At 39.9% G+C, this 12,024-nt stretch overlaps 1 protein-coding gene across 2 annotated transcripts in view; it reads right to left on the bottom strand.

Annotated features, from left to right (window-relative positions):
* Positions 1-3,090: 3,090 nt before the first annotated feature.
* Positions 3,091-12,024, bottom strand: part of atp6v1h (ATPase H+ transporting V1 subunit H) — a 21,711-nt gene continuing 12,777 nt past the window's right edge. For both annotated transcript variants that reach the window (XM_010791424.1, XM_010791425.1), the window contains 5 exons: positions 11,525-11,703; positions 11,217-11,342; positions 10,175-10,276; positions 8,716-8,829; positions 3,091-3,476 (listed from right to left, as the gene is read on the bottom strand). In XM_010791424.1, coding sequence (XP_010789726.1) covers positions 3,410-3,476; positions 8,716-8,829; positions 10,175-10,276; positions 11,217-11,342; positions 11,525-11,703 — 588 coding nt within the window. In that variant the 3' untranslated portion in view covers positions 3,091-3,409. The remainder of the gene's footprint in view (positions 3,477-8,715; positions 8,830-10,174; positions 10,277-11,216; positions 11,343-11,524; positions 11,704-12,024) is intronic.

The raw sequence follows: 12,024 nt of genomic DNA, 5'->3' as shown, positions 1-12,024 counted from the left end.
GATACCAAGTATTTCAGGGCCAGTATCGCCGATACCGATACTTTTTTAGATGAAAAGCGTATTATGTACTTTCATATAGGGGGGAGCTGCATGACATGATTTTTGAGCTGAAAGCATCATAAATAGACTAAATCTGAATTCATTTTCATGAATAACGANGTACTTTCATATAGGGGGGAGCTGCATGACATGATTTTTGAGCTGAAAGCATCATAAATAGACTAAATCTGAATTCATTTTCATGAATAAAGACAGAACAGTTTTTATAGACAAATAAACGTTTTTACTTTTGCAAATTTAAAGTGCAAACATGAAAAATAACAACACAAAGTGGCCAGAGAAGCGAACTGTGTTCTTGCACACATCACAGTTCACTAAATTGTAATTGCCAGTTGTGAAATTGCTCCACACAACGCTCCTCTTTCTCTCAGCCATCATGCGCGTGTTTGTGTGAGTCGCTGGCTGCTGCTGTCCTGCCCTGCTGGCTGCTGTCTGTCAGCTTGATAATCGGCGTTCAGGCAGGGAGCGCGCTGCGCGTGTGCGAGCCTCCAGGATAGGAGGACAGCAGTGGAGAGAGAAGAAAAGAGCATATACTTGTGTTCGTCTGCACATAGTTTTTTGAGGAAATTGACGAGTAGAGGAGACGGGGAAAAAAGTATCGATCCTATGGGCTCTAGTATCGATATTTTGAAACGTAACGTAATATCGAAGTATCGATATTTTGGGATCGATCTGCCCACCCCTAGCGTTCATCCCGCTCTCACACTTTTCAGAGCACAAAGCACGAGGGAGGAGAGCATCAGAGTTTGCAAAGACTGAAGCCTGAATTTAATGCTTGCTAACGAAGTTGAAGGACATTTAGATGCTTCAAAACACTGTAGGTGGGAATGATAAACAAGTCTTTATCTACCAAGGTAAAAGAAGCAGCTTTGAGGCGAATGTGGAGGTGTGTGTGGGAAAGTTTGAACAGACTTCTTAATAAGATAATATGACTCCCGCAGAGAAAAACATCGGTAATCGCTTTATGGAGTTTCACTTCATCACTGAAGGAATCTGGAGGCACATCAGATGGGCTTGGAAACCAGTAGCTGCTTTAAATACGCAAAAATAATATCTGTTTACTGCAGAGCTTATTAAAAATGACAACATTTTCACGATTGCCTGTACATATTCAGTATCAAATCAAAGTATTAGGGTGGAGATGTTATTCAATATAAATGTTCAATTACCTTCAAAGGAATTTAAATTGTGTTCATTTTTGGTTGTTATGTCACAGCAAACGGTTTCAAATATAAGAAAAAAATGAGAGAACAAGTTAGTTTTGTCGGCTTAACAAAGATTTATTGGAGTTATAATATAATATTACTCATGGCTCTCCATACAAATGTGTTTATGTTCTTTAAATGGTAATGCCATTAGGGGATTCATTAAAAAGATAAAATAAATAGCGCCCTGGAACTTACAAAACACAAAGCCTTGGGTGCTGTTTCTTAGGTATAATTAAAACTCAAGACTCAGTCCCTAATCAACACATGCTTATATAAAGGCAAATTACTTTCAAACAGCTGCTTCTTTCTCCCTATAGAAATCATATGTTGCCATGTTGCCAGTTCTGATGGCAGAACACCGAACAGAAAGCTAACTTACTGCATAAGACCGTCACAAATTGAGTTCCTTTCTAGAGCCTCTCACCCACAACAAACGGGTTACTGTAATTTAAGGGGAGATTATAGATAGAAGCAGAGAATAAGGTTACACAGGATAATAGGATGATAGGATACACAGGTTGGTCTTTCTGTGAAGCGGTTTGAGAACAAAGCTCTGCAGTGAGACAGAAGAAACACTTTTTGGGTGGCTTGCACAACAACCAAAACAAGTTTCCTATATTCATATCGACATATAATAACCTCAGCATACTGTATTCCTAAACTTTTGGGCTGATGATTCACTGATATGTGGATGGCATTCTGTGAAAGACTTAGCTTATCTGCTTCTCTGCAATCGTGGAAGGATTGCACTGGGATAGCGTCCATGATTGGAAGAAGGCAGATTTTCCTCGGGAAGTGTCAGATATAGACAACCTGGTTTGGAAAAGCTGCTGCTTATGAAAGGAAAGCTGGAACTGATGATATCAATCTGTTTTCAAATAACAGAACATGGTGATGGATGGCCATTACATGTCTCATGTGTTATTGGTCCAAAATCCAGAGGTATTCACTTTCAAAAACGTTGCAAATAAAAAACACTGCAAAAAGCTCAACACTCAATGGACACAGGGACAATAAAAAGTGACGCACACAGCTACTGTAGGGGTGGAGTGCTTGTTGACGTTCAGGGATTATAAACTATTGGCCGGATCAGCCGAACAGACATGTCCGATCTAATGCAACTGTTTGGACATAAAGCCTGCTTTCATGTTGCCTATAATGTGAATTCTTTTTTTTCACTTAGCTGTTATTCACAGAACATGTGTTTTGGTTTAAGATGGCATTGCACTGGACAGCATTATATTATACAATCAATAGGACCTAAACAGAATCAACTCATTATAATGCAGTCCACTACATCAGCTTGACTTCAATGATTTCTGCATTATTTGAACAACATACCTAAAGGTCACAAAGACACAACATTATCGAACGTATCGAATTGTGTGATTTCACGGGTGTACCTAATAACGTGACCACTAAGTGTTTATGTCCGATAGAAGTGCACATTTGAATGGTGAATGCACATTGATTTCCATGCATCTGTACTGCTTTTCAACATCCAACAGGAGATAGGCTGTTATTTATTTTGTCAATTAACTCAACACTGAATAGCAATTCACAAGCAACACAAACTCTTGCATTCATTCCCCTCCAGCGCCGTTAAGTGTAAATTATTCATTCTATATTGGAACACATGTAATTACTCCCTACAGAAAAAGCTTCCAGGAAGAACAGATGAAGGTTACATTTAACTTGAGCCTGACGAGGGAAACATGAGGACAACAGAACACTCTGCCTTCAGAAGCTTTCACCATTTGAAAGCTTTTCGAAAATGGTTCATCACAGCAAATCTCTGTAGAAGAAATAAGGCAGCACAGAATCACGATAGATAAGCATCTTTATTGGAACACAGACGATATGTTTTACAGGTAAGACTTAAATAAGTTGCAGTTTTGTACATTATCACAGACATAAAGTGCGACTTCATCACCACACGTCACTGAGTTCACGACACGAAGCACGACAGTCAAATCAAGTTACATCGAGGATCATCCGGGTGCAGATCGAAGGAGGAGACCACACCGTTTGAAGTCATTACACAAAATGAACAGCAGGTAATTCAAATGGAATGGAACAATGTACATACAGGACACACTCATCCACACAGCGAGACACAAACACACGTGTTCAGGAAGTGTTCAGCGGGCGGCCACGGCTGGAGTTTGTTGCTGATCGGACGACTGCAGCTGTCTACCCAGGTACTCCCTGTGAGAAAAAGAAAAACACTTTTATACCTCAGCGCTTCCAACACAAACCAACTAAAAGCTGAATAACATGTATTATAATTCCCCTTCCCCTAATGGTCCAAACTTAAAAATAAAAATAGCATTAATGATTCATGGATATTTCAATAACCTTTTGCATGTTCCAGGAAAAATACAGCTCTTCTACCATCACAGCATTCTTACCTGCACTTTAAAGGGTCCTTGTTATGCTCATTTTCAGGTTTAATAGTTGTATGTTGAGCCTCTACTGTGACATGTTTCCATGCTTTAATGTTCAAAAAGCTCTTTATTTGTCTCATACTGCCTGTGCTACAGCACCTCTTTTCACCCAGGGGATAGGAGCCCAGTTGCTCTGATTGGTTAGCTGGCCGGCTCTGTTGTGATTTATGTTAACCGCTTAGAGATGACCCCGCCCCTTAGCCTATCACGTACAATGTGTTGGAGCACTAGCCAATAAAAGCACGATTGTTAAATAGTGATGTCTTTTTTGTATGAGTTCAAGTGTGGAGGGAACTTTGGGATTTGAGCCTTTGCGGACTATTTACTTACAAAAACTTGACACACTACAGGAAAGGGGGGAATCCCAAAAGCAGAATGTCTCCTCTGATTGTTGACTTAGTCCCATGTTTTCTGAACAAATCAAGAAGGTATTCACTTTGTTCCAAGGGACCGAGAATCTCCCTCTACACTTGGGTAGTTTAATTAAAGACAGATACACATGTTCTTTGTTGTGGCAACAATGAAATCTGCGGACTCTCCAAGGACCCCTCCTCACAGCTGCTAAAGATTCATTCAAATCTACCAAAACCAAGCGGTTTGATACCTCTGAGCTTCACTGAACCATCCCCTGCTTGCTATAAGAGCTCACTCGAACAGAGAATGTCAGCTTTAAGATGAAAAGGAATCATCTAAGATGAGATATCTCCACACCTACCCCCTGAAGTTGCCACTGATAACCCTTTCGCTGGTCTACAAATAGCATCTATCTGTTGATTCAGAATATCTCCAGGGAGTTAAAAAAGAATGAGCAATAATTGGACGGATGAGACGCAGTTATGAAGTTCTGGCTCATCCAGAGCTTTGGAAGGATTTCAACCTACACAGTAAGGTTGCAACAGTAAAAGATTTGTCAGAAAATACAACGCTATCCCGTACAACACTATTATTATTATTATTATTATTATCAGTGACGATGCAATTAAAAAGGAGCAAGAGAAGAGTTTAACCGAACAGAATAAAAAACCTAATAAAGATTGCTGATAACATGTTTAATTAAAGCATCTTAGTGTAAATGTTAGCAGCACTATAGCAAATTAACTACTCAATGAACAATAACAACAGCTGTGAGCTTTTAAAACATATCCTTTGATTACTGTTTCAAAATGCAACATTTGGGCTAATAAATTACAATTTGTTCAATATGAATGAAGAGGGTTATTCAATGATCAGGTCTACAAGGTAAAGACATACTAGCAAATAAACCAGCAGATTGTGTTCAGGGATGTTTTCAGTAAAAAGAGGACTGGAGAGAGAAAGCCTCACCAAGGTCAGTCATTGTTTTTGCCTTTGTGCACAGTGGTCCTGACCTGACATCTGGGTATGTTTGCAGCCCTAATTCTGCCAGGCTAATGTATGAAATAAAACACCCTGAGATTCACATGAAAACTTTTACAGAGGAGGCTGTGACTCATCCTGGAGGCAGAGCAGCACAAGGACAACACCACTCTCAATAGCTGATGGGCTTAAAACCAATGACATTTCATGAAAGTTCCACAATCACCGTAAATAAAATTACTTTTCAAAGCAGTTTGAAGGGCGCGATGATAAATAAGATACTTTTTTTTCTCAGATTACACATTCATCTGTGCTGTTGTCATGACAGCAGGGGCGGAGAAACTCTTCTCATGGACACATTGGCAAGGCAACGTGAGGTTAGGTGTGGTGTTGCATTGAAAATATCTCTGCACCACATCTCACCTTCTATAGAAGCTCCAGTATTCTCCTCACTCTGTACGCTGCTTATTACCCAATGTGACGAAACAACCTTGACACAGAACCCTCTCCCTATCAGAGAAGTCCTGTCGAGATACAGTCCCACAGAAAAGCAGCCAATAAATAATAGACAGAACTGACACCACAACAAAGCAAGAAATATTTACGCCATTGTCCCTTTCAAACCCTATTGTACTATTTCAACACAAAACACTATCTATCATTGTGCTGCTGCGTCAACATATCAAACTGTATTTGTCAGAAGGCGCAGGCAAAAACAATTGTCCTTTCTTCTACCCCTTATGGTAGATTAATATAATAAGAACATGAGAAGTGATTTCTGGGATTCAACAAAAGGCCTATTTTCTATCACTGGATAGACTGGATTTAACTCATTGTTAAAAGACAGTTTCTTCCCCAGAGCAATAATTGCACTAAGCTCCAGCTTGCACTGACACAATATTTTTTTATACATATTCAAATATATTCATTTTTACTTAAACCGATATATTCCTGCACTTTAATAACTGTATCTGCATATTGAAGTATGAATTCTTGTTGTTTATATGTTGTTGTCTCCTGAATGTTGTACGTCTCTTGTTGTTGTTTTGAGCTACATAGCACACGAAAGGACAGGTGATAACCGGAAAAGCATACGATGGGACATTTAAGATATAATTATAGATTAAAACATTACATTGAAGGTTATAGTATTCAGGATGAAATGAGGAAAAAAAACATCCTTCTTTGTAAGTAGACAATGGAAATCTGCTTTTGTTCCATGGTTACTGAAACCCTTTGTGCCACACTTCAGGGAACAAACAGTGTGCTTAAAACATTAGGTCACTTAGATGGGAAAACAGCACTACACTATTATATAGAACACAATACCTCCATCCAGTTACTCTGGGAGCACAATGAGCTTTAGATAGCGGCAGCAGAACAAACACATTTTCACTTTGCTGTTTGATAATGTTCAGTGTTTCCAAGCAATCCAGTAGAGAACAAAAGCAAAGACGATGGGCATGTTGAGTGTGTGAATGGGAAGAGTGGTGCAGAGCTGAAGCTAAATAAAGCAAATAGAGTTTGTAACGGTGCTGGTGAGAGACTTGAATAGAGAATGTCTAAAGAACCATATTTGAGAGTTTAAGAATTTGATAGTGGAAAAATAAGAAAGAAAGAAGTTTGCTAAAACGTCCGTTATGCAAAATGTTGTTTTCATTGTATTCTCTAAATAAATATGTGTCCCCTCTGTGTCCTGATCCATCTATGTAAAAACATGACCGCAGATTAGCAGATCACATTTGGGCCACTTTGTGATGTTTTGTGCAATCATTAGCCAATCACCAACCAAGGTCACACCCCCCACCTTATCACCTGAATCTCCTCCTTTTTCACTAATTACTTCTCAAAGGGGCGTGGCCAGCAGCAGCTCCTTTGCATTTAAAAGGAGACCTATCATGCTATATTTGAATAATTTATTGTAGGGCCATACCTATATAAAAAGGTATATTTATACGTTTTCTTTTTCAAAATACCAAACAGATCATGCATTTTAGCCATGCCTCATTTCGCTCTATTTTGCTCTCCTCCACCCTGTCTTTGCATGCGCTGCAGCTGACCACGCCCCCCTGCAAAGGAGGGGCCCGAGTTACAAGCGTCATGTTACCATGCTGTTACCATGCTGTTACCATGCTGTTACCATGCTGTTACCATGCTGTTACCATGCCACGGCAACCTCTCATTCCCCTGATTGGTGGAGAGTTGGCCATATAGACGGAGCTCCTTGTCACTGAAGTCAAACTATTTTCAAGTCTGTATCAGATCCGTTGCAGCCCCGTTTTTAGAGATTTGGGTATGGAGGAAAAGAGAGAGGGTTGTGTTTTCTGACACTTGGTGAGCTCCTCCTGACCGGGGAGGGACAAATATTCATGTATAAAAGACGTACAAAAAGGTGCATTTTGCATGATAGGTCCCCTTTAAAGCTACAGACGGAGAATCAGACCTTTTGAACAGGGCTGGAACAATCAGAGGGGTTTATAGGATGCTACAATTAATGATCCGTTTGGTATTTTGAGCCGAACCCTTCAGAGACATGTTTTGCATATATCTATAATATATTGATGAGAAGAGAATAATAGGGGACCTTTAAAGACGAACTCACCGAGCTGACAAAGCCTTGCACATTGAGCCTCGGTTATGACGCTGAATCGCAAAGAAAAGACGTTGAATCTTTTATACTCCTTCGGGCTTTCCCTCTGGAAAAACAGATATTCTCCAAGCTCCACAGAGTGATTGATTTTGTCATTGAAAGTTGATCAGGGGAAAACCCTGACGCTCTCGACCAGTCTGATGTGATTATTTGAGCTGCTAATCCAATGGCAATATTATGATAATGATACTAGAGGTAATTGTAACATCATTATTCAATTCATTAAAAAAACATTAAAATGCTTATGATGTCATTTTTTTTAGAGATCTGTACAAAAATGAATGTTTTCTTTGCATCTCTGCAACACAGCAATTATTTTAAAGTATTTTACATACATTTGATCATAAACAAAAACATTGAACCACCAGAATTTGAAAGTTGCAATAGCCATTTCAATTATATTTAGATGAATCATTTAGGCATGCATAAAATCAGGAACTAAAAAAAACCTTAAAAATGGATCAGCCAACATTTGATTTACAGCATCAAATCAAAAGTGAGGAAAACTTTTTTTACATGTGAAGAATAAAACGATTAAAGAAACTAATTTCTGTCTTCTATGTTTTTTTAATTAGAATGATCTATGAGCCATATGGTCGGTCATAACCTATTGAACACCTGATGAAGTAAAATATAGATTTGAAGTTAATCCTTAAAGCTCTTGGCATTGCCCACCGACGCAGGTGATGTCATTATTGATCTTGATTCGATTTGTTTCCCTTTAGGACCAAGCGGTCGTGTACAGACAGAGCTTGAGTGACATCTCTTTGAATCTCTTCTTGTTTTTCTTTGAGAAAATGATAGTTGTATCCATCTTATCCCAGCTTCAACATAAGCAGAAGTCTAATCTGTCAAAAATAACTGAAAAGACCTTTGATTGTGTGCAAGGCCTTTTATCATTTATATGCAAATGTAGGGTTATTATTTAATGTCAGAAAGCCTGTTTTGAATACAATTGGAATTGCTCAAGTTCAATTATGACAACATCTGAACGCCATTATGAGTGTGTTCTTACCAGTTGTGGACCATGAGCTTCTGCACGGCCAGCAGGGCGTTGTAGCGCACGAGCTGGTCCTCGTGGTGCATGTGATTCATCACCAGCTGTTTCCCGCCCAGCTGCTCGATCACCCTGAAATACAGGAGAAAAAAAGGGGATAATGGGAGAAAGCCTTTAACCACACTGAAAACAGGTGTTATTTTACAGGTAATGTTTCAGGTCACTCATCCCCAGGTAATTTAATGCTGCCTGAATTTAATGTGCACTGCATCTAATGAAGGGTCAGTAGCCTTAGAGAATGATGTCTTTTTTGGGGGAGGAAAACAGACATAATGCATGTGATAACAGTACATGGTGTGACCAGGAAGAAAAATAAACACATATCGACTTGGGGTGAACTGAATTGAATATAATGGGCTTCAATCTGAATGTATGAATAAATTATTTATCAAAATCTGTATGAGATTACTTTATTTATCCTGGGGGGGGTAAAAGGGGCGTATTAACCCTGACACCTGACTACAGAGTATACGATTCATATGGGAGACAAGAAACAGTCCATTATTGATCTGTCAATCATGTGATTAGGATGACAAACATTAGGGCAGGGGTGTCAAACTCAAATACACAGTGGGCCAAAATAAAAAAAATGGGTACCAGTCGAGGGCCGGACTGGTTCAATGTTTATTGAATATTGAAATGAACTTATTGCACATATTAAACCTGGAACTAACAAAGCTTAAATTATTGCCTACAAAAACAACATTAAACATTAAATAATCAGCTGCATTCATTCCTTATGGATCTATCTGCAGCTTTTCCAGAGTCATCTCTTATGATTACATTTTTCCTCAGGCCAACAACAGCTTCAACAAAACTATTTCCCTCAAAGAAAAAAACAAACATGCCCTGTTGTCTCAAGAAACAAAGTGCTGAAGGAAACATCCATGTAAACTCAGTGTGCTGCTCTGTGATACACACTAAGCCAGATACTTGGCATCTCATCTCAGGTGCAAGCTCATCAATGTTTGGGGTCAGGCTCTGAGCTGAGGAAACCCTCAGGGTTGAGTGAAGGTGTGTGTGCAATATACCGGCGGGCCAGATCTAATAATAATCAGAAATTATCCTGGGCCTGATTTGGCCCCCGGGCCTTGAGTTTGACACATGGGGAATAGGGGACACACATATAGGGCACATAGGGGAAGCTGACACTGGAGAACTAGCTGTAGCTTCGGAGGATTTCAGAAGATAAATATGATAAACTTCCTGAATGTTGTTCACTATCTGACACAGAGACAAGAATCTCTTATTTCCTGGAGGTTGTGAGGAGATGGGATGAGCTTAATGTGTGGAGGCTAATCGGTGAAAATAAACAAACGTGATTAGTCACATCGGGGGCACTGGCTACTTGAAGGTGTTTTACCCATAGTGGCTTTAAGCTTTTATATGTATTGCTTTTCAGAGAAATATGCCGTACCGTTTGCCGCGTGGGTAATGTCGCACGTACTCTCCGACATCATGCGCTGCCACTGCGATGACTTGAGGATCATCAGACACCTCCAACAGCCGCGTCAAGATCCTGTTTAAGAAAGGCAGACAAAAGGAAAGGTGTTTGACGGGAAAGGACTATCTTACATTCAAAGACAGACACCTCAAAAAACGACTCGGATGCTTTTAGGCAAAGACTTTTCAGAGAAATACATTTGCTCAAAATTATTTTCCCTGAAGAAGTGTTTCATGTATTAAATAAGTGGTTTCTCTGAAAGCCAAGGTTAGAAACCCTCCAATCTAAACCCAAGGACATCTGAATGAGTAACACCTCTGGGGTCAGAGTGAGACACAGAGAGGTTGAGAGTAATTTAAGCCAAGATGATGCCTGAGCTGATTACAGAGAGAGGACAATGAGATGTGATGATCAGAGTCTTTACTGAACATCAACAGCCCCAGATTGTGCTACTGAATAACAAAGAACACAGACATGAACTCAAGTCTTTTCTCTTTTGATCTGTGTCCTTCCATTGGACACAAACACAACAAGAAAGGAAAACAATGTTAAGAGGCTCTGCAATAATCAGACATGATGCTGAGTGCATGGCATTTCCACAGCTGCTAAAAGAACAACCTTTGGGTGAAGTGTTTTGAACATGTGGCCAGGGACATTTTATAGTGACTAAAGTCTTTATATTTTTATTTAGGAACAGCAGAGTTCAAATTGAATTAACTTCTCTAACATCTCAGGTTCAGGTTATGTATTTGTACCTGTAGGTCGATTTGGTTTGCAGTTAAAGGACAAGGTATCCATTAAGACACACATTTCAAACAATACAGACAGCAGGCAAATGTGGAAATGAGTACCTCATGCTTTTCACATTAAAAACCAAACACATGAACAATTAAATAAATGAGTAGCTGTTGCTTCCACAGCCTCTGTACGACGTGAACCTGTTTTTATACGGCTTTGTTCTCCACCTTGGACTGTGAGTGAGTGTGTATTATGTTTCCCTTCAACTCATGCTTACTTTAGGAGCTCGTAGTTCTTCTCGTTCAGGCGGACAGCGTTCTCACGCCAGAACTTCTCAGACTTGTGGACAGGACTCCATTCCAGGCGGCCAGACTTGAGTTCAGAGCTGTACTCATCAAATGAGCTGTGGAAATAAAATAAAAAAAAGGTTGTTAAGAGGAGAGGCCAAGGATAACCTTTTATTTGTCCATCAGCTACTTCCTCTCAACCCATACTGTGAAGGTGGTCGAGAGGTCCAGATGGTGTTCAGACAAGCCTCTCATGTCTGAAGATGTCTGGTTGCTTGTTCATAAATGGTCTGCTTACCTGAGATCCTGCACGCTCTCTGCCAGCTTCTCCAGCAGGAACTTAATGTCCTCGGTGATGTCCTCGTCGTCGTATTTCTGCTGCTCGAGGTTCTCCAGTTGCTTAAGCACTTTGCACTGAATCATGGCCAGGGCGTACTCCTGACGAGTCTCCTTCTCGGCACACTTCTCCAGGAGATTCTGTAAGAGACAGAGACAGTGTGAGGAAGGGCACTTTTATTACGTGATATTAAATACAGTTGTATCCAAAACTTCTAATATAAAATATCGTGATTTTGGTTATGAACTTCCTCCAAGGTGGACACTGCATTTGAAAAGCTCTTAAAGCAGGGTTCTAGGTATTATAGAATAGAATGGGATGAAACCCTCTTTAATGGTCACACATGCAGAGCACACAGCGCACAGTGAAATGTGTTCTCTGCTTTTAACCCATCCTAGTACCAGGAGTCTAGTACTAGGAGCAGTGGGCAGCTATTGCATAGCACCGGGGAGCAATGGGAG

Source organism: Notothenia coriiceps, unplaced genomic scaffold (genome assembly GCF_000735185.1).
Source record: "Notothenia coriiceps isolate Sejong01 unplaced genomic scaffold, NC01 NC01_scaffold00035455, whole genome shotgun sequence".
In the NCBI taxonomy this organism is placed as follows: domain Eukaryota; kingdom Metazoa; phylum Chordata; class Actinopteri; order Perciformes; family Nototheniidae; genus Notothenia; species Notothenia coriiceps.
Note: the sequence above shows the minus strand (reverse complement) of the source record. Positions and strands in the feature narration are given on the sequence as shown.